The sequence below is a fragment of the Zonotrichia albicollis genome, chromosome 2 (genome assembly GCF_047830755.1).
Source record: "Zonotrichia albicollis isolate bZonAlb1 chromosome 2, bZonAlb1.hap1, whole genome shotgun sequence".
In the NCBI taxonomy this organism is placed as follows: Eukaryota; Metazoa; Chordata; class Aves; order Passeriformes; family Passerellidae; genus Zonotrichia; species Zonotrichia albicollis.
Genome location: NC_133820.1, coordinates 43,822,021 through 43,846,418, shown reverse-complemented (window position 1 = coordinate 43,846,418; position 24,398 = coordinate 43,822,021). Strand labels below are relative to the sequence as shown.

Here is a 24,398-nt window from a genome sequence, read left to right as displayed (position 1 = left end):
CTCCTTCTGCCCCTTCGTCCTTCAAAGAATTGATTACTGTTAAAATAAGTGAGCTATGTAATGCTTTGAGGTCAGGTTCCTTTCCCTCTCTTCTTGCTCTCACTGTCCAGCACTGTGATATTTTCCCCTGTTTCCCATGCTTCTCTGAAGCAAATGCTCTCTTACTTTGCCAATATTTTTCAGTTGTTTCATACAAATGCAAGCACAGCACTGATACTAATAGAGAAAGGCAGTTTATTTATTGTCATCTTTTTCTCACTATCTCTCCCATAACTCTTTATTGGGTAATTCTCCCTATCCTGTGTCAAATGCTTCAATAATTGGGAGATTCCACTGTTCTCTAGAGAGAAAACCTAAGGAAACTAGCATAGGCTAAGTATCATTTAGATGGGTGAAATTGTATAACTGAAACCATGCCCTCAGCCCTCTGTGCAGCAGGTCCTTGTCTGTAAAGGGGTGATGCTCCTCCTTTCCCTTGGCCAGTCTGTCCTGACCAGTTTACCAAAGCAAGTGGAAATGAGCATCAGAGACTGGAAAGGAAAAGCTCAAAAGCCCTATGTCACTGTTGTCTCTCTGCTTTTCAGCTCTTCTGCAGTCAGGGATGAAGCTGTGCTCTGTCCTCACTTTTAGGAAGCTCAACTGTCCCTAATTGGCACCCAAAATTTGGGCAGTGAAAAGAATTGGGGTGCTTGTGTCCATGCACACAGCTCTCCATTTTGAAGGAGAGGGGAAATTATCCAGATCGGATGCTGTGTCCCACCAACCTGCTGGAGAAAACCTTTAGTGATCTGCCAATGCATGCTCAGACTGACAACAGCTTTTCCAAATGCCATCCAGCTTGGAGGCAATAGGGAAAGCTCAGCAAATAAACCTTCCTCGGGTGCCATGCTCATCCTCATGGCATCCCAGGGCCTCTTGGCAGCGCTGTGATGTGTTGACTCATCCACTGGACATGTTGTTTGTTCTCTTCTTGCCAGGAGAAGCATGTGCATGGCTTGTTTTGGTAGGGTTGTTTGTCTTGTTTTAATTATTTCTCAGTATTTGTGCATGAGGAGAGAGCTGGCAACAAAAGTGAGAGTGCGGGGAAATTCCCATGTGATTCCCATGATGTTCCCCCTCTTTTTGCTGATAAATGATGGAACTGCTCCAGATGGTGAGGAAGACGATGGTGCATGAGCATTATCTGCTCTGTGCCATCCCAGGGATTATTTGTAGTAGATTTCTACTATTCCCTTGATAAAGAAAGTCTCATTTGCCACAAGTTTTTACTGGCACAAAATCAGCAGTGTGGTCCAAGGCACTTGGTGGCCAGAGCAGATCTGAGGAGCTCTTATCTGTGGAGCACTTGGACCAGTCCTTGCCAGTTTGGTGTTGGGGATCATGGGAATTTTGTGCCATTTAGGGATGCCACACAAGCCTGGCACCTTTGCTGCAATCAACAGGAGCACAGGAATTTATCCACAGCATCATGTGAAGATACAGGGAGCTGCAGCCCCAGCCTCTGCCTTCAGGCAGGGAAGGATGACGTTGTGGCTCCGGTGGAAAAGGACATTGAGAGCAACAGTTTCCAAAGGAGGCTGAGTTATTATTTTGTTCAGATAAGCCCAGGAACACTGTGTGAAGCTATGTGCACATAGCAGTAGTTGAGTGCTCTGAGCAAGGGAATTCAGAACTGTCAACAAGGAGGGAATTACCGCTTTGGGGGATTGAAAACATTCATAAAAAATTCCTGGCTCCCAGCCTAGTCCATCCCATTGCTGGCTGTGCTCACAGTTGTGGGTTTTTACTTTGAGGATAGATTTCCAAGTTTTTTTCCTCACTTTGCTGTAACACATGGACAAAAAGATATATCTCAACCTGAACTAGTGAGTTCCAAGCCCTCAGCCAAAGGCCACTGTTGTCATGGGGAATTGCAGGGCTGTGCTGGTTTGTCCCCACAGAGCTGCTGGCTTCTTGCAGGGACCAGTGCAACAGCTGCAGCCTGGGCCCAGCAAGATGTACTTGTGTAAATCATGCTGCTGACATTGGATTTTAACTTGTGGGCGTCCAACACTGCCTTTTCCAGACCGTGAGAGTTCAGTTCCCCAAACTCAGAGGAGAACTGGCCAGGAAACATGGGGTTAAGATGACACTTCCCACATGGCCCCACTACATAACTTTAACTCTGTCCCCCCTGGGAGAGGCAGTAGGAACTGCACAGGATCTTATCCCTCCTTGGCTGTACTTGATACATTCCCTCAGCATAAACTCAAGATCCCAACATCAAGCCAAAGGATTAGAGGGTTACGTCTACGCTGTTAAATGATGGAGAGGCCTGGGTTTATCCATGGCCCCAAGGTGGATGGCCATGAGGGATTGAGAATCATCATTCTTTTTGGCTTGTGGAGAGCTCGAGTTGAGTATCTTTGGTCATGATGCGGGTGGGACTGCTGCCTGGAGGCATCCAGATGGGATCCCATGGATTCTCTAAGAGCGCTGCAGGGATGTGGGAAAGGAGTGTTTGTCCTCATTGCTTGGCAGCTGGGTGCTGCAGCATGGCAAGTTAAAGTGGCTTTGGGATCTCTGTCTCGTATTCATCCTCTGTGCCTTACCCTCATGGGGATCTGCCTGTGTTTAACTTGATGTGGTGTCTTGATTTTTCCATTGGCCTGTGCTAGTCTTCAAATACTATTTTTCTACCATCATTTCCTTTCTTGCCCCCTTTCCTGCCCTCCAGCAGGACCCTCTGTCAGCGTGTGACCTGGACACATGAGCTGTCCTTTATTCTGGTGCCAAAAAACCCCACAACATAAAAAATCCAGACCAATCTTGGCAGTCTCCTTCAACAGGATTTATCTTCCCAGCCCTTGCAATACCCTCCCAGCCCTGCAAAGCAATCCATCTCTCACCTACTATTACAGAGTTCATCTCACAGACCTAATGGAGTACGTGAGTCCTGAATTGGCTCCCACTAATGCTCTCAGTGGCCAGGTCGCTGTGGGAAGCAAGCTGGGAATTCATTTTGAAAATCGATGAGGATGCCAATAGAGCGTCTTTCCCCAGGGAAGTGACATGCTTTTACCAGGCATTGCCTCCTGCCCCCCTTCCTCCCCCATTTTCATTTACGTGGTTGGAGTAACCATGGAGTAGCTCATCCTAATTTCTGAGTGCATCTTTTGCACTGTGTTCTCCGCTTTCCCCAAACTAGACTGATTTTTGGGGAAAGATTAAGATCTCCTGGCAGTGCAGAATGCCAGGGCTCCCTGAAGTGTTACCATTGGAAGTTGCTGTGCCCTGGGGTGTTGCTGGGGACTGTCTCCTCTGTGCTGCCCCATCTCTCCCCTCAGGCTGTGTTAGCACAAATAAATCAGTGTTATTTCCAACTCCCGCGTGTATTTTGCCTTGCCATGATATTTTGATGCAATGGCAAGTGCAGAGCCTGCAGGGATAGTGTGAGAGGACAGCTCTGAGCTATTGGAGGGACCCCAACGCCGTGCAGTTCACAGTTGTCCCCAGAGGTGACCTTCATGCTGGGATGGGAGCACAACACCAACCTGTCATGCTCACCATGCCCAAAGAGGCTTGGCCAAAGCACAGTGCCGTGGGCAGTTTTGGTGCTGATTCAGGAGGTGGCAAGATGGGGCTCCTGAGGGGCACTTTGGGTGCAGCACCCCTGTTTTTGATGGCAGTGTGGGTTTGGGATCTCTCATCCTGGTTGATCTCAAAGCACTCAATTTGGAATTTTCATAGCTCTCAAGACTCCTTTTCCAATGGGGATCATTCTGCACTGCTATGGGATAAATATTTAATAAGAATGAGGGTCAAGACACTGTTTTGTCTGGGGACACTGAGATGGCCATTTACTCCCATGAAGGAGCCCCAGGGGATCTTTAATGCCCATGCAAAAAAGACAAGAATCAGAGTTTTAAGCTGTCATCCCCCACCATTAATGTCAGTGTTAAATATCGATCCTTTCTGTGTTTAGCACAAACCAAACAACACAGTCAAGGCAGGCTCTTTGGCTTTTATTAATGTACTTTTTGTGCACTGGGTGAAGTTTGCAGTAACACCAGGGAAAAAAATGTAGCAGCTGTGAATGATCAGCAGACAGATTGATTTTGTATCTTGACATGATTCACAAGTTGGTGAAAAATCACCCTGTGTGGAGCTTCTCCTTGCCTGAGCCACTACAGCCACTTTGTAGAGAACTCATTTCTCTGTAGCATAAAGGAGTCAGGTGCAAAATTTCTGGTAGGGTCTGGAATTTGAGGGAAGGAATGGAAAAAAAGAGGTTGGTAATGTATAACAAGTCACTCATCCTTGTGTTGGAGCATGGGTGCCTGAAGTCAAATTTGAAGAGCTGGTGAATATCATGTCAGGGAAACCTGAGATCCATTCCCAAATTAGTTGTGGCTAGAAAATGTGTGGATTTCCCCTTTTTGTTGGGGTTTGTTTTTTTTCTGTGTTTTTTATCAGCACCAAATAAATGTAAATCACACTTACTATATGAAGTGTGACTTCTGCAAACCACAGTGAGTGGTTTTCACAAGTCAGGAGTGCATGGATGGTCTTCTGTGTCTGTGGTCTTCTGCAACCAGAGATGGATCAGCATTTCCAAAGTATTCTGCAGCTTGTGGGTTTCCTGGGTGTTTTAGTTTTGTTTTGGCTTTTTTGGTTTTGGTTTTGTTTGGTTGTTTTTTTTTATTTTATGGGGATTTACAGCTTGGCTGTAAAAATTCATCTGTGGTTTGAATTAATGAAGCACACTTACGAGAGGGCTGGAGTGATTATTCCTGACCTCTGGGATACTCTCCATTTAAATTGATTTAATATTTTAAAGTCTGTTTCTCCTTGAGCAGGGGGAGTGGGCTCTAAGAGTCATGTCTTGGGTCTGCATCCCTTTAAATTCACAGAAAACAGCAGCAACTCTCTTGAGATCACAAAATCAATACAGAATTTGGAAACATGAGAATATTTTTCATCTTCGCTGTCGTTATGTCCATCTAGATTCCCACCCTATTCCTCAGTTAACCCAAGTGTAAAGGGATAGCAGTGATGCCCTTACACAGAGTGATGGAGGTGACTTAAATCACATCTCACTGTGGTATGAAAGCTCCTCTCTTTTAAATTAGGTTTTAACAACCCACTGAGCTCCCCATGAAATAGGCTGACATCCTGCAGACATCCCAGCAAGCCACTAAGCATGTGACAAAGTATTATAAAATTAGGAAATGTGCTTTGTGATAAAATATAATACATATTTATTTCCATACATGGTACCTGTAGTTGCATGTGCTCTGAGTAGAGAAGCTGAGAGGATCCCTTGGAGCCGTGAGCAAACCACAGTGACCTCCATAATGCCAGAGCATTTATGAAAGGAAAGCCTGGGAAGGCGGGATGTGGGGTAGCAGTGTCTGACACTCACAGGTGTGCTTGCTCCCTGCACAGACACCCTGAGGAGCATCGTCTCCATGAACCACGGCCCGCGCTCCTCCCCGGCCGAGCTCAGCGGCGCCAGCCACCACCTGCTGCGGGAGCGCAAGTCCTCAGCGCCGTCCCACTCCAGCCAGCCCACCCTGTTCACCTTCGACTCACCTGCCAGCCACCTCCAGAGCACCCTGTCTGCCAGTGCTCCCCAGGACTACCTTTTCCTGCACCAGTGCATGAGCAGAAAGTCAGAAAATGCGAGGTATTGTGGCCCACCTGCTCGGGGACAGCTGAGGGGAGGGCTGGGTGTGAGGGGCTCAACCCACCTCCATCCTTGGAGGTCTGCAAAACCCATCTGGAGAAAGTCCTGAATGATGGTCTCATCTCATCATGGTTGGGAGGAGGTCAGAGTGGTGACCTCACAAGCTCCCAGCTTTCCTGGCTTTTCAGGTGGTGTTAAAAGCTGGCTGAAAGGCCAGACCCAGAGGGTGGGGATCAGTGGCATGAAGTCTAGTTGGAGGCCAGTCCCTAGCAGTACCCTGGGGTCAATACTGGGTCCAGTTCAAAGGGGCATGAAATTGCTGAGGGGCCTGGAGCATCTTTCTTAAATGGAAAGGCTGAGAGAGCTGAACTGTTTCAGCTGGCACAAGAGAAGTCTCAGGGGTATCTCCCCTGTAGGGATGGTGGAAAGGGGATGGAGCCAGGCTCTTGTCAGTGATGCCCAGTGCCAGGGACCCGAGGCCATGGGCACAAACTTAAACACAGGAGATCCCATCTGAACATCAGGGAGCATTTTTTCACTGTGAGTGTGACTGAACACTAGCACATGTAGCCCAGAGAAGTTTAGGAGTCTCCATTCTTGAAGATATTCAGAAGCTGTCTGGCACAGTCCTGCCACAGCCCTCCTTGAGGAAGAGTTTAGACCAGATAATTTCTACAGGTCCCTTCCAGCCTTAACCACTTTGTGATCCTGCAGGCAGGGCCCTAATTCCAGAAATAACCAGAAAAAGGACAAAGGGATGGGCAGGGTTTGCACCACCCTGCCGTTCACCCCTTGCAGAGCTCGCTGGCTTTGGTGGCAGCTGGTGGTGCACAGTGTGGGATTCCTGAGCCAGCGACAGTCCCCGCCTCCAGACCCAGCCGGTTGCCTTAAATAGCGAGGAGTTTTTTTGACGTGGAGAGTTTTGGCTCGCAGGAGCAGGCAAGGAGGGAGGGAGAGACAGTCGGATCCCAGCTGGCGTGAGTGAGTGCAGAGCTCGGGTTGCATCCACTGGGCTTTCCTGCTGCAGCTGACTTTCCCTACTCAGAAAACAACAACGGAAAAAGGCTCAGAAAAATTAACTTCAGATAGAGTTTATGGAACAGTGGTTTAAAAAAATGGTCCTCTCACACTCCAGCTGTGAGGATGCCTAAAAGCCACTCTCTGGGAACCTGAACGGGGCTGGGACCTGGAGGAGAAGGGCGCAGGCACCAATGCTTTGGTGAGCAGAAACAAACCTGGCCAGTGGTAACTTCTGCAACTGGGCCAGAAATAATGCTCTGATCAATGCCCAGTGCATGGAGTCAGGCTGCAGGACTGCTGGGAATCCCTCCCCTTTCTGCTCTGGAACTCTTACTTTACTCATCCATAAAATGAGGGTAATAGTAGCTAATTGGCAGGCAATGCAGAATAATTAACCCATGAGATGTTTCAAGTGTCGACCAAAAATACCCTGACAGAACCCAAACCACTTCTGGGTGGGTTGAGGTCCAAAGGTGGCAGGGATTCATTTATCTTATCAGAGCATCACTTGCTTTTTCCTCTAAATAAACTCTATTTCTGAGCGCCATCTCGTGCTGGCTCCAGGAAACAGAGTCCCTGTTGTCCCTGCAGAGCATCAACCACAGTGTAAACCAGCATCTCCCAGCTTTTCCCAAAGGACTGGCACTTTCCCAGTGATTTGCCACAACTGGAAACTCTCCATAACCATTTCACTTTTTCTCACCACAGTGATTGATACAGGGCAGAACTTTCTCATGTGGGGGAGTGTTTACATGGGGCTGGCTGAGCCCTTTCTGACTGGGAGAGTGTGGTCCCCAAAAGCTTGACCCATGTGAGGCATAAAGCAGGGATAAAACAGGAGATGAAGTACCCTGAGGGGAATCAGCAGAGCAGCAGTGGCTCACCAGGAGTTGTTAGAGGCCTGAGATCTCTGTTCTAGGCCCCTGTTCTGATGAGTCCCCAGGCATGACCACACATCAATCGAGGAATCATTACCAAGGCATGGATCTGGTGACCACACTGCCCTGCTGACCCTGAACAACTCCAGGGTTTTTACAAATCTGAAGGTTCATTCCTCCCCCTGTGCACATCAGGACTGCAAACCGCAGATCCCAGCCGGGGACTTCTATTACCTCCCCAGTGCTTGTTCTGCAACAGGGCAGGATGATGACATGGCTGGAGACCTTGAAATAATCCCCATCAGGAATTTTTTCAGGCCTTTGCACATTTGCAAGGTAGAGGTGAGATAAAATCTCCCTCCTGAACTGCAGATGGGCAGTCAAGGCATGATGGCAATGCTGGCAGATTGACACTTGGCAGCTGTGCCCTGGGATGTTGTCAGCTGGTGTGAAAATTGCCCTTTTGGATCAATTTATGTCTGGACAAAAGGCTCGTTCTTGCTTATAGCTCTGTCATGGAGCTGAGTGCATGTACCTCTCGCCTATGACAGAGTCATTTTGATGGTGTTTCAGGATCAAGTGGCTTGTGGGCGTGTTTGGAGGGGTCTGAGGTGTTCTCATTGCTCTGGAGCTGGGCAGGGCAGGCCAGTAAGGTGATGTACAGAGGGAGCAGTGCTCCCAGAACCAGCTCTCCCCCCATTCCAGCCCCTTTCTCCTCTCCCTCTGCAGGAGTGCCAGCTTCTCCCAAGCCACCAGGTCTGCCTTCTTCATGCGGAGCGACTCGGCGGTGCAGAAGCTCTCGCAGGGCAACGGGCACTGCATGAACGGCGTTGGCGGGCAGCTCCATGGCTTTTACAGCCTGCCAAAACCCAGCCGGCACAACTCGGAGTTCAGGGACAGTGCCTACGACCTCCCGCGCTCCTTTGGCTCCTACACCCACCCCAAGTCGAGCCTCACCAGCTCCGAAACTGATAATGAGGAGGTCTACACCTACAAGACTCCCAACAACACCCTATGCAAGGAGTTTGGGGAGCTCTCCACGGACTCCTATGACATCCCTGCCACCCCACTCTCCATCTACCAGATCCCCAGGACATTTACACTGGACAAGAACCACAACGCTCTGGCTGTGGCCGCCAGCGACTCGCCCGCTGCGCCACCCCCACGGCCCCCGAAGCCTGGGCAGACAGAGCCACGCTGGGGCAGTCCACCCCAGCGGCCCCAGCCTGGTGAAAATCTAGGTCTCACCCCCATGGCAGCCACCATTCCCCGGAGAAACACGCTGCCAGCAGTGGAGAACAGCAGACTGCACCGAGGTGAATTTGGAGGTGGGGACTTGGGGGTGGCTTTGGGCTATTCAGCAGCCTTGGGTGGATCTGTCCCACTGGGTTGTGGTAGGGCTGGGGTGCACATGGCATCAACCAGAACACAGAGAAACTCTGCTCAGCCAGGATCTGGCCCTGGTTTTTGTATTCAGAAGGCATGGAGAGGCATACACAGAGTTCTGCCCACCAGAGCTGCTCAGCTGGCTCTTGGCTGTGTTGTACCTTAAACCAAAACCCCAAATGAGCTTGCTTATGCAGCCCTTTGCCAGATTTTTGTGATTTCGGCAATTTTTAGCTTACCTTTACTTTAACTCATATCCAGGTTTATCAGAACATACTTCAGCTTGGAAGTATGCCTTGGTTTTGCTCACAAAGGTGGGTGAGCAAAACCTTGGTTTTGCATGTCTCCAAAATCCAGCAACCCTAAGTGCAGCAGAGCCACAATTGCCATTGGCCATGGGTGTGCTGTAGGTGTACGTGCCCTTTCCAAACCTCGTGCCTAGGATGAGATAGTTGCAAAGTAACTTAGAAAAGGTGGCTGGAGAGAAAATGCAGTGTAAATTATACAGACAGCTCTCTGAAATGCTTCTTCCATCTCCTGCTACCTAAATGCCCACCCTTGGGCTGAGATCAGATTCATGCTCATCAGTAAACAGACTGGTCTAGGAGCTTAGCACCCATCCTCCCCTTCCTGGAGGCTGCCAGCCTCTACATTTACTGAGCAAGCTCTAACAGAGCTTCCCCTTAACCCAGTTTTGTCACCATGATCTGCCTTATCTAACACCTTTACCCCTGGGATTTTGCAGCACTTCAGCAGAACAGGGTTAGGTCTGCATGGCACGTGCAGTTGTGCTGGTGCATCAAAGAGATGCTAATTGGAAAGGAGCATGGCAGAGAGCCTGTGGCAAGCTAAAGACCACATCTTCTCATCAGCATCTCAATCAACAAGAACAGATACTGCCCTACCAGTGCCTGGATTTTGTTTTCAATGACCCCTTTTTGTTATCAGCTGTAGTGGGACACACGAATTTGTGGTTGTGTTGCAGCTTCTTCCTGTGAGACGTACGAGTACCCCCAGCACGGGGGCGGCAGCGCTGTGCAGTCAGTGGAGTCCATGAACGATGGATACCACTCCTACCTGGTGAGTTGGCCTTGGTGTGGCCACCACACTGCAGGCACCACTTGCACCTTACAGATCCAGAGACAGGTTGGTTCCAAGCTGGCCCTCACAGCCAGTCCTGCAGAGCTAAGTCGAGAAGGGTCTGTTAATGGTTTCTGTTTAAACCATGGTGACCTGCAGAGAACAGAGGGGGTGGCAACCATCTAACCCAGCATGATGTGCAGAGCTTTGCTTACACACAGTGTATCTGCCTGCAGCTTTGGCCCAAAAAAAACTACCCAAGAGTTTGCTTTCTTCCTGAAAGCTTGGGATGCCGCTGAGCTAAATTTTGACATGTAGCCAGAACAGCCTCTTTTGTGTGCACTTTCTAAGATTTCCTGAACTGGAAATGACATTAAAGCAACCTTTCATATTCCGTTTTAGTCACAGACACAGCCTAGGGAAGAAAGACTTTCCAGGTTAAGCATGCTTCTCCAGCTCACTCTGATCATGAGAAGATGCTCAGCTCTGGGTGATAAAGACCTTTCTGAAAACTCAGGATGTTGCAATGTCTTGGAAACAAAGGAGGTAGACCCTCTCAGTGCAAACTGATGTCCAAGGAGGGGACAGATCATTCCTTCCCTTTGTGCTTAGATTTTAGAGTGAGTGTCCCCTCAGATGTTGTTTGGTTATGATGAAATGAAGGGTTTGTAGTGGATGGGGTTGAGCAGTGCCTGATGCTCACAGTGCCTGATCCTCCCCCAGCAGGCCAAGGCAGTGGTGGCCCGCTCCCACAGCACCGACTCCGAGGACAACTACGTCCCCATGAACCCCGGTTCCTCGCCCCTAATCCACGCCGAGAAAGCCAACGACAATGCCCAAAGTCTCTACATCCCCATGAGCCCTGGGCCGCATCACTTTGACCTGGTGGGCTTGTCCTCGGCCACCCTTCCCGTGCATAAAGGAGGAGCCGTGGCTCAGTGCCACCGGCGGCTGAGTGAAATCCAGCCCCCGCCAGTCAACCGCAACCTCAAACCCGACCGGAAAGGTAAGAACCTTTGGCTGTGCACAAACCTTCCCAGAAGTCCTTCTGTTTTTTTAATACTTCAGACTACATCTGTGAAGTTGTGTCCAGTCCCACGTGAGGTGTGCTTTGCTACTGCCAGCACAGTCAGACCTTCAGTTGTCCCCCATCCCCTTCCTCTTTCAGAAGCTCTGTAGTGCAAATGTAGCTTTCATGGTTCTTGAACACTCCATCTCAAACCCTTCCAGGCCTTTACAGATGCATTTCACAAGCAGGATTTCACTCCCTTGGCCTGCACCCCTCCCTGTGCTCCACCCCAAAATCTCAGTGTTGTATTCAGATGTTACAAGTTTTTCCTACAGTTTTCTACTGGCTAGTTCCAGGCAGTTCTTCCTTCAGGGCTCTGCCGACATTCTACAAATCTCTCCCTAATCCATTGTCTGACTGGTGGCCAAGGAGATCCTGAGGAGGAGGGCTCCCATCTCTAGGGTGTCAGCACCTAATCCCATGAACACTCCATTCAAGGGCTGGGGTTGGAGCGTAGAACTCTTCCACGTTTTGAACCATCCATGATGAGAAGAGCTTTCCTCTGCTACCCTGCAGATGTACTTTTCCATTCCCTATGTGAAAACACTCCACACAGAGGCAGTTCAGGCCTGGCAGAGCGTGGTCTTGTCCCCATCTAAACCATTAGTTAGCACAGATATCTAATGACTGGTTTTGGGGTTTGGGCATTTTTAGCAGATCTCTATTCCCTAGAAGGCACATCCCCCTTTTGGGACTACCCATCCACTTTGAGGCTGTGAAGCAGGGGGAGAAATTCACTGTTTTCCCACAGTTCTGGCATAAATCAGCACAGGGGTTTTGGTTTGGAGTATTTGTCATCAGCAGGGAGGGCTGAGGAGCTGATTAGTAGAATGGGAAGTAATCAACCATCTGTTGGGGGCACTTTCATGCCAGTCATGGATGCTGAATTGTAGGAACATGCTGTCTCTGAATAAAGGCCTTTCCCCTCCCCAGCAAAGCCATCACCGCTGGACCTGAGGAACAACGCTGTCATTGATGAGCTTCCCTTCAAATCGCCAGTCACAAAATCCTGGTCCAGGCCAACGTGAGTAATGGCTGGGGGATGATTTCTTGCTTTGCTCCAACAGCAGCTCTCTGGTCTCATTCTTACTGACATTCACAGGTAGCCATGCTGTCACCTCTGCCACGGATTAAACATTCCCCACATCACAGCTGGTGGCAGGAAGGTAAATTCATTTAGGTTGGGATTTCACATGAAAGCCCAGCATGTGGCTAACAAGATAATTAAGATCCCTTGAAGACATTTCCTGTTTCTGGGATCTGAGAACTGCTGGAGAGCCATGGCTCTGATCTGGGACCTGTGGTCTGCCACGATTCATGATTCAGCTGAGCCAGACCAACTCAGCCATGCTGTGTGGGGGGCATGATTTCACATCCAAGCTATTCCCCCCCAAACCCCACTGTCATCTAAAAGCACAGGGTGACTCTCAGGGTCTGACCAAGCCGTGTTTTGATTGCCTTGAAAGCAAAGCTTAGCCTGAAGGAAGTCTGCAAAATTAAACCAAAGCACTTCAGAGCTATGTCTGCCAGCCAAAAATAACAGGATTCGCACAATTCCAGCTCTGCTACTAATTCACGGTTTGATGTTGACCAGTAAAAGGCAGAAGCAAAGCTTGGCTGCTATGACTCCTCTAATAAATTGGATTGTGTGGAGACTGACTGCAGGGCATGAACGCTGTGTACTGAAATCACTGCGCTGGGAAGCAGCAAGCAGGGTTTGATTGACAAGAGGTCTGACCCTGGAGAAGCTAATGGATTTTTCCCCTATCAGCTAATCATATGACCCTACTTTACTGAAAGGCAACAAATAGCTTTTTGAGACACGTGCTTTAATGCCAGAAGCTGATTTCATTATTTTGTTCAGTATAATTAGATTTGGCCAATTGAAAGAAAGACAATTCCTCAGAGGATTTGTTTTCCTGCAAAAAATTTGGATAGGGCCTGTACGGTTAACAAATCCTGTTGTTGTGGTGGAGCTGGAGGTGAGAGGCTTCACCAAGGCTGCCCCTCCATCCTCCACAATTAAATGTTTCCTGAGAGATGAAGGAGTTAGTGGAATCTCATATGTGTAGATGAGAGCAGGAGAGTTATAGGTACATAGAAAGCAAGGGGTTACTAAAAAATTCTAGTAAGAAAAAATTGAGAAGACCAAACCCAAGGATTTCCAACCGATAGAAGGGGCAGACTGGAGAACCTCAATGCCACCAGCTCTTCCTCATGCCCAGGCTGGGTCACGGTGATGGTTGCAGGCATCAGGAGCTGCCCTCTCCCACCTCCATGGCAAAGGACAAGCAGGACCCACAGCCCTCAGTAACACCTTCCCCCTGTCCCTGCAGGCAGACCTTCAACGCCGGCTCTCTGCAGTACTGTCGCCCTGTCTCCTCCCAGAGCATCACCAGCACTGACTCGGGAGAGAGTGAGGAGAACTACGTGGCCATGGTAAGGGCCCACAGCTAAGATAGTTGGTTCTGGCAGGACATTCAATCTCCCCAGCTCTGCAGATGCATTCCTAGCTCGTGACAGGGAAGTTGTCAGATAGCACAGTGTGGAGTACATCCTTATGTGCATCCCTCAGTGCACAAAACAGGGTGTTTCCTTCTGAAAACAGCATGTCTCATTGCAGTTTTAAATGTGTATGAGAGCAGAAACATGTATCACCCACTTTTCCAGGAATTAAGAGGGATTTAAAAATTTATACAGACTGTCAGGGTGTATTTTCCTAACTAAGGTTGATTTTTTTCAGTTTTTTTCCCCTAATAGCTGCTGACATCATGTTTCTGTGGGAGCAGGGGCTATCTGAGCAGAAGCAGGGAGTGGCACTGCTTACAGGGAGGGGATTTTGTCTGTTTTGGTGAAGCTACTGACTTGAAGCATATTTTTGAGGCTATGTAACTAATGGGATAGAGGAAATCTGTGCTCTGTGCAGCATGGTTGTGATTAGCAAAGATCCCAGAGCTGGCCTGGCCTTGCTGAGGTGTGGTTCTAGGGACATGCTAAAGCCCACGTCTGCTGTCAGGCACGTGAGTAAAATCAGCACAAAGGCAGAGCTGCTCTGATACATGAAATCAAGAGCATGAGTTTGAAATATTTGTTAGCACAATATACAGCATTTATAGTATCCCAGCAGTTCTTGCATATGCTTGTCCCAGAGGCAGGTGAGCAAATAACCAGGCTCTTTTAAAGGTGCCTCCAACATGTTTCATTTCTGGATTTGTGTTAATTTCCTTTTTTCTTTCTTCCTTCCCACTTTAATCCTCATTATCTCTCCTGTCTCTTTCCTGCATTAGCAAAACCCCATTTCTGCTTCTCCTGTTCCTAGTGGTACCAACAGCCCAGCGCCTAAAAAGAGTTTGGGGAGTGTGGATTACCTGGCCCTGGACTTCCAGCCAAGCTCACCAGGGCCACACAGGAAGGTATGGGGGATTTTATAAACTTCTGATTAAAAGTGATGCATTTTTAAGGAGTTCTGTGCACATTGGCAACAGCATGGTACAAAGCTCAGACTGTGGTCTCGGGAATCTCTGATGCTCAGAAGGCTGGAGCACCTCTACGATGGAGGCAGGCTGAGACAGGTGGGATTGTTCAACCTGGAGGAGAAAAGGCTCCAAGGAGACCTTGAACCATTTTCCACTGCCTACAGGGGCTACAAGAGAGGTGGAGAGGGACTTTTGACAAGGGTATACAGTGACACTAAAGGGGTAATGGTTTCCAGCTGTCAGAGAGTGGGTTTAGATTAGATATTAGAAAGAAATTCTGTACTGTGTGGGTAGTGAGGCACTTAACAGACTGCCCAAAGAAGCTTTGGTTGCCACATCCCTGGAAGTCTTCAAGGCCTGGTTGGATGGGTCTTAGAGCAACCTGGTCTAGTGGAAGGTGTTTCTGCCCATGGCATGGTTGAAATGAAATGATCTTTAAGGTCCCTTCCAACCCAGACTATTCTGTGACCCACTGCTATATTTGCTCTAGGTCAAACTCAGTCTCTCTTGCATGTCTGCAGCTTTGCTGGCAGTGCAAAGCAGAAGCGTGGATGTGCAGGGTTCAGGGATGCTGATGAGACCACAAACTCAGCTGGAGACTATACATTGAAAAGCTGTCAGGAGGTATCCCAAGAAGTATCAGAATTGGTTTTTTCCTCCTTCAAAACAACAGCTCCTCCAAGACCAGACTTGGATTTTGCACCTGAGAGGTGAAGGACTAGGGTTGTATAAACATTCATGGCAACCATTTGTGAGTTGGCCTCACTTCCTCAAACACCACCTTGTTTCCCAGGCAAAGCATCCCACTGGTTAGGTCCTTTTATTATTTGACAGTTGTCCCTTGATGGTTTATTTCTGCCTAGCAGTATTTCTGCAAGTATCACCCATTTAAATTATATCCCATTCTGGAAAATTATTTTAGACCCCTGAAAAGCATGATCTGGCTCCAGTTACAAGCAGATGGAGGTCCTGTGAAATGCTTGTAAAGTCAGAAAAAGCTTCAGGACTCCAGGAGTTATGCTAAAAAGTATCTCCTTGTTCTCAACACATCTCTTGGGAGACCCTGCAAACATATCTATTGTTTTGGGAATGAAAATGAGCTAGTGCCATAGGTGGGTAGAGTCAGCACAGCTGAAAGGTATAGAGCTGGTATTTTTATGTGTATCTCTTAAGAGTTCTGGAGTTCTTTACAGGAAAATGAACAAGATGCAAGACTGAACTCAAAAAGTCAGCAGTTACAGAACACAATTACAACCAAACATTCATGTCCCAAAGTTTGTGAGAAGGTAGAGACCCATGTGCTGTTTCTACCCTCTCACTGCACTGCAGTCTCATGCCAGCAAGAGGCAGAGCAGGTTGAAATCCTTCATCCATGTGTCTTTGGGAGGTTCGAGGGAGGGTGATGAGCTGTGAAGTCTTCAAGAAAGCAGGAATGGTGCTGGTGGGCTTGTGGCACCTGCTGCAGGAAGGAGTGAGAGGGAAGAGCAGAGAGCTGATGAGTGACCAGACGGTGCCCTGTTTCTGCTCCCCACAGCCCTCCACATCGTCAGTCGCCTCAGATGAGAAGGTTGATTACGTGCAAGTGGACAAGGAGAAGACACAGGCGCTGCAGAGCACCATGCAGGAGTGGACTGATGTGCGGCAGTCCTCGGAGCCTGCCAAGAGCATGAAGCAGTAGTACCCACGGCAGGCAGCAAAACAGGAAAATGTCCTGTTGGTTTTCCCCAGCTGCTGGGGTACCAGACCCACTTGGGCTGGATTTCTAAGACTTCTCTGTGGAGGGGAGGGGGTGTCATTGGTTTGTTTTTTTCTCTTAAAACAAAACAAAACTTAATTTCAGGGGAAGACTTGGCGGATACTGTTTGCCAGTGATAAAGACCAACTATGTTTGGTGGCTAGGTTTGTGCTTTAGCTGCTGGATGCACTGTCCAGGAACTTTGACTTAGCAATACCAGGTTTCACCCTACTCATCTTTTCCTTACAGCTATTAAAGCCACCTTGTATGTTCTAACACTGCATCATCTCTCCCCGTCTTCTTCCATATCGTACCCTAAACCATGCCACGCAGGTTTGCAGCATCTCCCAAAGGATATCATTGCCCAGCTCTGATTCTCCACTCCTTATGGTTGTCCTCTTCTCTGCCTCCTCCCAGTCCCGAAACTGAGCAAGGACCATTGCTTTTGAAATCACTTTTGTTGTCCTGTCTCTTGTAAATAATATGTTCAAAACCTCTGAGGGCTGTTCTGCTCTCGGTTGGACAGCCCCCAAGGTTTTGGTTGGGGTTGTTAACCTTCAGGAGCTTGACACACCATCCCCACCATCCCATTGAGCTGACTTAGGACTCCAGGACTTGCCCCATCATACACACACATACATGTCAGCATATGCTCTCATGAGTTTGTTTGGGTTCTTCTGTTTGTATTCTCCATTAACTCTCAGAGTGAACGGGCTGGAGAAATTGGTTTTGGAAGGGGCTGGAGGGATTGGCTTTGCAAGGTAGAATCTAAGCACTGACCCACTGCCTATCCGAAACCAATTCCTGTGAATCTGACCCTAAAAACCACAGTTTGCCTTTTGAGGCACCAGAAGAAGCCCATAAAGTGAGAGTCCTACATCATGGACATTGTGAGAAGCCCTGTGGTTGAGTTTGAGGGGGCAGGGAGGCTCTGAAGACCCTGTGTGTGTGGACTGGCATAAGGATGAGTGGCAAGAAGGGAGTGGGAGGCTGCTGTGAGGACTGGGAGAAGGCCAGTGGTGTACTGCAGAGATTGGTCCTGGGTGAGGAGGTTCGGTGGAATGTTTCTTGGAAGAAAGAAGAAGGGTAATTGAGATGTTGGTTGATGGTGAGGTCATAGGCTTGGGAAGAGGTTGGTCAGGAGAGTCAGGGCAGGGCGTTTCAGTAGGAGCTTTAACGTAGCATTGTGGTTGGTTTGTGGAGGGTGCAAAAGGCTGAACTATTTTCCCCTCATCTTCAGCAATGTTTCTTCAACACAACACTGGGGCTTGCTGACATTAATGGCCCTAGGCTCTAATTATGGGTGGGAGTCTGCTGTTGTCCCTTGCCAGCATCCTTAACACATCCAGGCTTTGGGATCATTCCCCAGACAGCTGCTGAGCACAGAGAGAAGAGAAGGACGAGACAGTTTAATGCAGAGATAATAATTCATGATCTCATGAAAACAGGAAGGACTAATGATTGCCATGGAGCAGCCTGATTGCCAGACAGCAAGCGCTGACACGAATAAACAGGCTGACCGCAAACCAAGAGCCAAATGAAGGAGACATCAGAAAGATTAGGTAATAATATTTATTAAAGAGCTGGAGCTATTCTTTCTGTGAGCTGAACCCCTCCCAGCACCGTGGGCTCTATGTTCCACCAACACCACCAAGTTGTATTGATTATTAATGCTTAAGCATTAACACATTTCCTTAATCTTGGTCTGAGCTTGGAAAGGGCCAGACGTGACCCACATGGGGATAGGATTCCAGTCCCTTAAGGGCTGTGTGTGCTGTGTGCTGGTAAAATAAGTCTTGAACTATCAACACCTTTTTGTGTTTTCTTCTCACGTGCCATGAAAGGGAAGGATGCTAATGAAAAGCTCTGATAACCCTGTTGAGATATTGAAGTGTTGGACTTTTATAGAAACAAGGAAACAAACACCCTAATGTTTATGTTAATAATTATAATTACTAGAAGGGAAAAAACCTCAAAGCCCCAAAGGGGAAGATTTAGCAGAGTCAGATGCTTTCTAAAGGTCGGGGGGGGTGTTACACCCTGCAAGGGCCATTGCCTCCTGCTGGAGGCTTGCACACTTGCCTGGTGAGTTGACAAAATGAAGACTAGAATGCAGTACTTCATATTTCTACTGACCCCTTCATCTCTGCATCTCAGGGGAGACTAAACATTGGGTCTGATCCAGAGCCCACTGAAGTGTGCATTCACCCATCTGGGAGAGAGCTCCCCATCCCCACCAAAAAGAATGTCACTCTTCTGGGAAGCTGATTTTTTCCCATTTCTTCTTCAAAGCTGTTAGCTTTAGTGGCTCGAGAGAGAACACATGGGGTTTGAGTGCGAGTTGCTGAGTGGGTGCCCTGCGCTTCTGCACTGGGACTAGGTGCATCCAGTGCCCACTCCCACGTTTAATCCAAGGGGTTAATTAGGACTGGAAAAGCCTTTTGTGGTACTGGAGAAACTATACCTTTTTCTCCATGTTTCACAAATGTCTTTGTTCATGGGGCAACCACTGGCATGGGATAGCTCTTTTCCCAGTCTCAGACCCTGTGTTTTAATAATTTCCTCTCATGAGCATCCCTAGTAACTGGTTCATTGCATTTGGCAGACCAAGGACCAAAATGGCCCAAAAGCAGCTACTTAACAACTGCTGGTTGCTGCCCCCTCTCTGCTTTGCAGTGAAGTCTGTGTTTTCACTGAAAAAGATACATTCCTCTACCTTTTCCCCTGCAAAGCACCAAGCAAACAGCACCACCAAACTAAGCAGAGGGCCACAGACTCTGTGCCATATAGACATGACTGTATCAACCCCTCCTGAAAGCATTAAGTAATCAATGGCTTCAGTGGAAATAGTCACCCATGACGATTGCCAAGCTGATTACAGCAGTCCCTGGTGATTAATGTTTGTGCAGTATTTAGTCTTAAACCATATTGAAAAGCAGCTGCTTTAATTACACAGACTGCCAAGAACTTTGTCCTGAAGGCATTGAGTTTATCACATCCACTTTATACTTGGATTCTCAAGTATGACAGGCTCCTTTGTTAGAAATAGGTATTTAAGGAAACTGAGAACATTGCAAATTATTCATTTTAATTGAAATTAAACTGGCTTGAGCCTTCACGTCAGAGCCTGCTCTACAGCTCTGTGGTTTGATTTAGAAAAGTGCTTGCATGTGTGTGTGCTCATGGAGAAGGGTTGTCTGTGGGACAAGCACCATGACCTCAATATTTAGTTTTATGAAGCACTGGGTCCATGGCTCAAAGCTTTCCCCAAGCTTGAAAATGACTAAGCAGGTGGTTTTAAAGGCAAAAGTCTCCAAGAGTGTGTATCCCTTGCTGTGAGTATGCAAATGCTGCTCATCATTCCTCTGCCTGGTGAGATGTGTGAGCTGCCTTGGAGCTGATTTGCTCTGAACTGGCATTTGAGTGTTCAGTGGGAAATACATTTCCAGCTCTAAATAGATGCCAGGCTTAGGCTTAGTCTCAAGCTGGCAAAAGAGAATAATGTGTGAGCGCAGAGAGTGCCAGGGCAAAGCTGAGAGTCTGGCAAAGAGGGCCAAATGCAGAATCAGAACCAAAAGATAGGAAAGGCTTGGCTTGTCTAGGAGCTAACTGGAATGGATTTGAACTCTGGGCCACCAGCCACTGGCAAGGGTGAGATATGAGAGAACATGAGGTTGGGACGAGAGAAGGCAGAGGAGTTTGGCAGTAAGGTTTGGGTCTTGGTCCTCACTGTGTGCTCCTTTGGCCTGTGTTTTTGGGTCAGATGTGCAGAGATTTGTGGGTTGTGGAATGCTCAGTAGAAGCTGGTGGGACAGGAGCTTCCACCACTCTCGGGCACTTCACTCACAAGGGGTCATCCTGCCTGACAACGTGATGCCTGTGCTCTGGCATTCAGGAATGCTTGGGCCGTTCACCCAGCTCTGAGCTGGGCAGGAGAAACCCTACAAGAAATGTGTGGGGACCAGGACATCCTGACAGACACCTTGCTGAGGGTCCCATGAGCTGTTCCTGGGGCAGCAGTGCCATGGTTTCACAGGGTTGTCCCTGGAGCTGCCATCTTCATCCCTGAAGTTTTTCAGGATCAGTCTAGGTGAACCCCATAGCTGACCCTGCTTGGAGCATCTCTTCCACACTGAGACCCTGTGCTTCTGGGGTTGAGTGGAGACTCCTCCATGTGAGGGAGGGGGCCCAGGGGGTTGCTTGGAGCCCTGTAACATCCAAAACAGGTACAGGGCCGCTTCTCTGGCCATGAAGCCAAGTGGCAAGGCACACAGCTCAACCCCTAAGGCCATACTCCCCAGTGAGAAGACCTAATCCACACTGGGCCATCCCTTGCACCTGGGAAAGGGCTGACTGGCCCAGAACAAGTCATCCAGGACATGGACAGGCAGTTCTAGCAACTGTGAGACAGCTTGAACCTGTAAATTTGTCAGGCTAGGTCCAGACCTCTCAGCAAACCCATGCCACCTCCACACCGGAAATGGGGGTACAGCCACGTCCAGGTCTTATGGAAGTTGCTAAAATAGTTTCCAGGTGCCATTGGAACTTTCTGGCCCAGGAGGCAAGTAAAAGGGTGGTTTTCTCAAGTTGTGCTTGCATTGTGTTGGTGTTTTCCCACCTGGTGATGTAAAAGTTCCATTCCATGTAAAAGCTGACACCCACAGTGCGTGTGCCATTGGAGGGATGCTGTCTAGGTGAGATGGTTGCAGCAGAGCTGTGGATATGAAGAAGCCCAAGTTCTACAGGAAGGGGGAAGAGCAAAGCCTAACTTTGGCACCAGTCAGAGAACACACATGGCTGTCAAAGAACCATCAAAAAAATGAGAAGGACCAGTCCAGCATCAAATCACAAGGGCCAATAAGCCAATTTAGGGCCTCTGATGAGTCTGAGTGCCTCTCTTCTCTGCCTAGCCTTCCCACATGTATATAATGATCTTGGAGCTGTTAATGAGGCTCTTGCAGGTCAAGATGTGCACTTTTTGTTCACGATTCCTCCTTGGTCTGGAGCAGTTCATCCCTCTATCAGCCTGTCCTTGGTGTCTCATCCTTGTAGTCACAATTTTATCTCCTTGTTCATGACTCCTAGTGTTGTACTGTTGATCAGGTTGCTGGTTTAGTGTTTTCTCTTGAGAAAAGTTGATATGTAGCAAGGTGTCACAATACAGCTGTCCCCTTCCAGCCCACAGCCAGCTGGTCCTGGCACGTGGTGTTCAAGTTCTAACACCAGCCAGTAATATCTGAAACAGAAGCTGGGGCGCATGGCTCCATCTCTTTAGCTGAAAAAGCTTCTCAACAGGATTGCTCCCAATCAGCAGGCTCTTAATTTTTGATGCAGCCCATTGCTAACATATAATGGGTTCATTTGTGGGCCAGTGGGTTGACCATATGGGAGAGGTTTGCCCCCAGACCAGGAGATAAGAAACCATCATTTTTATTGTCATTTTCTGGGTGACACCACACTGTATCCTCATGTGGGACGAGAGGGTTCATGTGAACTCTGTATCCTGCTTTTTCTCCGGCTTGTAAAATGAAGGTTTTTAGTACTTATTTCCCCACCTCACAGATGTGTCATGAGGTGTAATTAATTGACATCTAATAATGCAAAGAGCTGTTTTGAGTCTGCAGGCAATGGCTTGGCAGCAGGTGGTGCTAACCTATTGTCATGCCCAGCATCATACACGACACCAACACATCCCGCTCTGCAAAACTCATTAAAAACCCCTTCATCCTTAACTACCAAGGTGAAAAAAAACTTGGCAGGATTTTCTTCTGAGTGAGGGGGTGGGGAAAATGTCATTTGCACAGTTTTCAGTGTTCTGCTGCCACATTTACCCTGGAAATACCATGGGTTTTTGAGAGCAGTATGGACGTGGTGGCTGAGCCACGCTGCAGAGAGGGGAAGGGAGCAGGACCCTGGGCTCCACGGGGAGCCTGTCGATGAATCCCGTAGGGTTAGGACCAAACCTTTAGAGTAGTTGTATCCCACTCATCCCAGCCCTTGGCAAAGTCAACGTGAGTTTGCCGTCATTGTGTGGGAACTTTGGGCATCATTGTGTGGGAACAGACCCGGTCTGATTAGGGTAGTTTTCTCCATTTGTTTCTTAACCTGCTGCGAGGAGGGGTTGGAGCCCTGGCTGTGAAGCTGTTGCATCAGCAGCCGATTCGCAGGGATGTTTTGTGTGTTTCAAAGCCTATGACTGTTCTTAAAGAGGAGTATTTTTAATTTTTTGATTTCCATTTGTAGAAGGAAGGACAAGAGTAATCTGTGGCAAACTGTACAGTATGTGTCTTCTTGTGGTGTCACTGTTTGAATGGTTATTAAGTTTTCAAATCACTGTGGACAGCTAATCACTTAAGTTATTAATTTATTCTTTGGGGGGTTGTTGTTTGGTTGGTTTTTTTTTAAAGTAATTTGAAGCAATTATTTATCCTGTAAATCGGTCTTGAGTGAAGCCTAGATAATACTTTTTTTGCTGTTAATAAACATGGTACATGCCTGACGTGAAGGTGATCTCATTTTTAAGTACTGTATATGAAACAGAAAAGCAACAGGAAAATAAAAGAATGATAATAAAAAGATATCTCTTCCTTGTGATTCCCAGTATGGATTCAGAGCAGGGGAAAAAGGGGGAAACTAATAAGCAGATCAAGTTTGATTATGTAGCACCTTTAAAGCTTTCAGAGCATCTTCTCAGCATGTTGCCAAGTGTCTCCTACAGCTTCAGGTGTCCTGTATGAGTAAGGAGGGCCTTTAGGATGCCCTAGGGTTTTTCCTGATACCAGAACCCAAGCCATGTGTTTTTAAGCTGCTAAATTGAATTTCATACCATATATCTGCTCTGCTGTGTGCAGTGTGAGGACAAATGCTGCCTTCCTCACCCATCAGCAGCTTAGCACCTATGAGCCTCAGCTCAGGACATCAAATAACCCAGAGAACCTCAGCAAAAGGACAAATATTTTTCTCCAGAGTTAAAAGTTCAATTCTACCTTTAAGACTTCCCTTAAAAAAAAAAAAAAAAAAAAGACAACTGAGAAAAGACACCTCCCTAAGCACAGCTCCTGTAACAGCTCTTTTAGACAAGAGTAGCATCATCTCACATCTGCAGCACACACCAAGAGCTGGGGACTCCCCTGTGGGTTCTCCTTGAGCAGAGGCACCTGTGACAGACAAAACAAGCCAGACTATCTCATATACCATAGCAGATATTTATCAATATGCCATATGCAAACATGACTGGCATTACTAACACTAGTACCAATATAGCACATACTATAATCAGTGTGGCACAGATAGTAATGCACCATACTCATACTATACTAGACTTCTGTAAGGCCTTTAACATGGTCCCTTATAACATTCGCAGCTGATGGATGAGTGGACCATTGGTTGAACAAGAAATTGGCTGGATGGCCACATTGGAAGAGCTACAGTCAATGGCTGTGTTCAAACCAGCAATGAGCAGTGTTCCTCAAAGGTGTGTACTGGAACCAATACTATTTAATATCTTTATCAGACATAGGAGTATTTGCTGAGTCCAAAAGGGAAGTCCAGTGCTAATAATTAGAGGAAATCAAGAGGGGCTAAACTGGTCAACTTCATTATACCACTGTCACTCTCCAGGCTGCCATCCATGCTGAGAACTGCATGCTGTTTGCCTCTGCTCATCCCAGAAAATCTTGGGGAAAAAAATAAGACATGCTCAGGAAAGAGCTTAGCTATGATACAGCCTCTCCAACATTTTCCATGTTGGTTTGACTGTCTGCCTTCATTACTTAGATTATGATCTCATCAAGTTAAAGACAGTCTCCTACAAAACCACTTTCAGGCAAACAGCATAGAAAATGTCTTCAGGTGATATTCCAGAGTAAAGAAAGGAGCTAGCATGACAGCAACAGGAAAACTTCTGGCAACGTCTTTGAACAGGAAATAAATGGAAGACTAGTAATAAAACCAGGAAACACTGTAGATTCTGTGACACTTCAGCTTTGGGTCTTCATTTATTTCCTCTCAGCACCTGACTTAAAAACAACAAACACACTCCACTGCTCATCTACAAGGCTCCACTATTAGTATTGTGATGTTCTTC

General features: G+C 47.7%; 1 protein-coding gene across 5 annotated transcripts in view; it reads left to right on the top strand.

Moving 5' to 3' along the window:
* Window positions 1-22,811, top strand: part of GAB2 (GRB2 associated binding protein 2) — a 94,132-nt gene extending 71,321 nt beyond the window's left edge. For 2 of the 5 annotated variants that reach the window (XM_074535013.1, XM_014266171.3), the window contains 8 exons: window positions 5,428-5,668; window positions 8,296-8,894; window positions 9,938-10,032; window positions 10,756-11,038; window positions 12,035-12,125; window positions 13,438-13,540; window positions 14,389-14,514; window positions 16,112-22,811. In XM_074535013.1, coding sequence (XP_074391114.1) covers window positions 5,428-5,668; window positions 8,296-8,894; window positions 9,938-10,032; window positions 10,756-11,038; window positions 12,035-12,125; window positions 13,438-13,540; window positions 14,389-14,514; window positions 16,112-16,255 — 1,682 coding nt within the window. In that variant the 3' untranslated portion in view covers window positions 16,256-22,811. The remainder of the gene's footprint in view (window positions 1-5,427; window positions 5,669-8,295; window positions 8,895-9,937; window positions 10,033-10,755; window positions 11,039-12,034; window positions 12,126-13,437; window positions 13,541-14,388; window positions 14,515-16,111) is intronic. The other 3 variants (XM_014266172.3, XM_074535011.1, XM_005485818.4) reach the window with 3 other exon arrangements.
* Window positions 22,812-24,398: the final 1,587 nt, after the last annotated feature.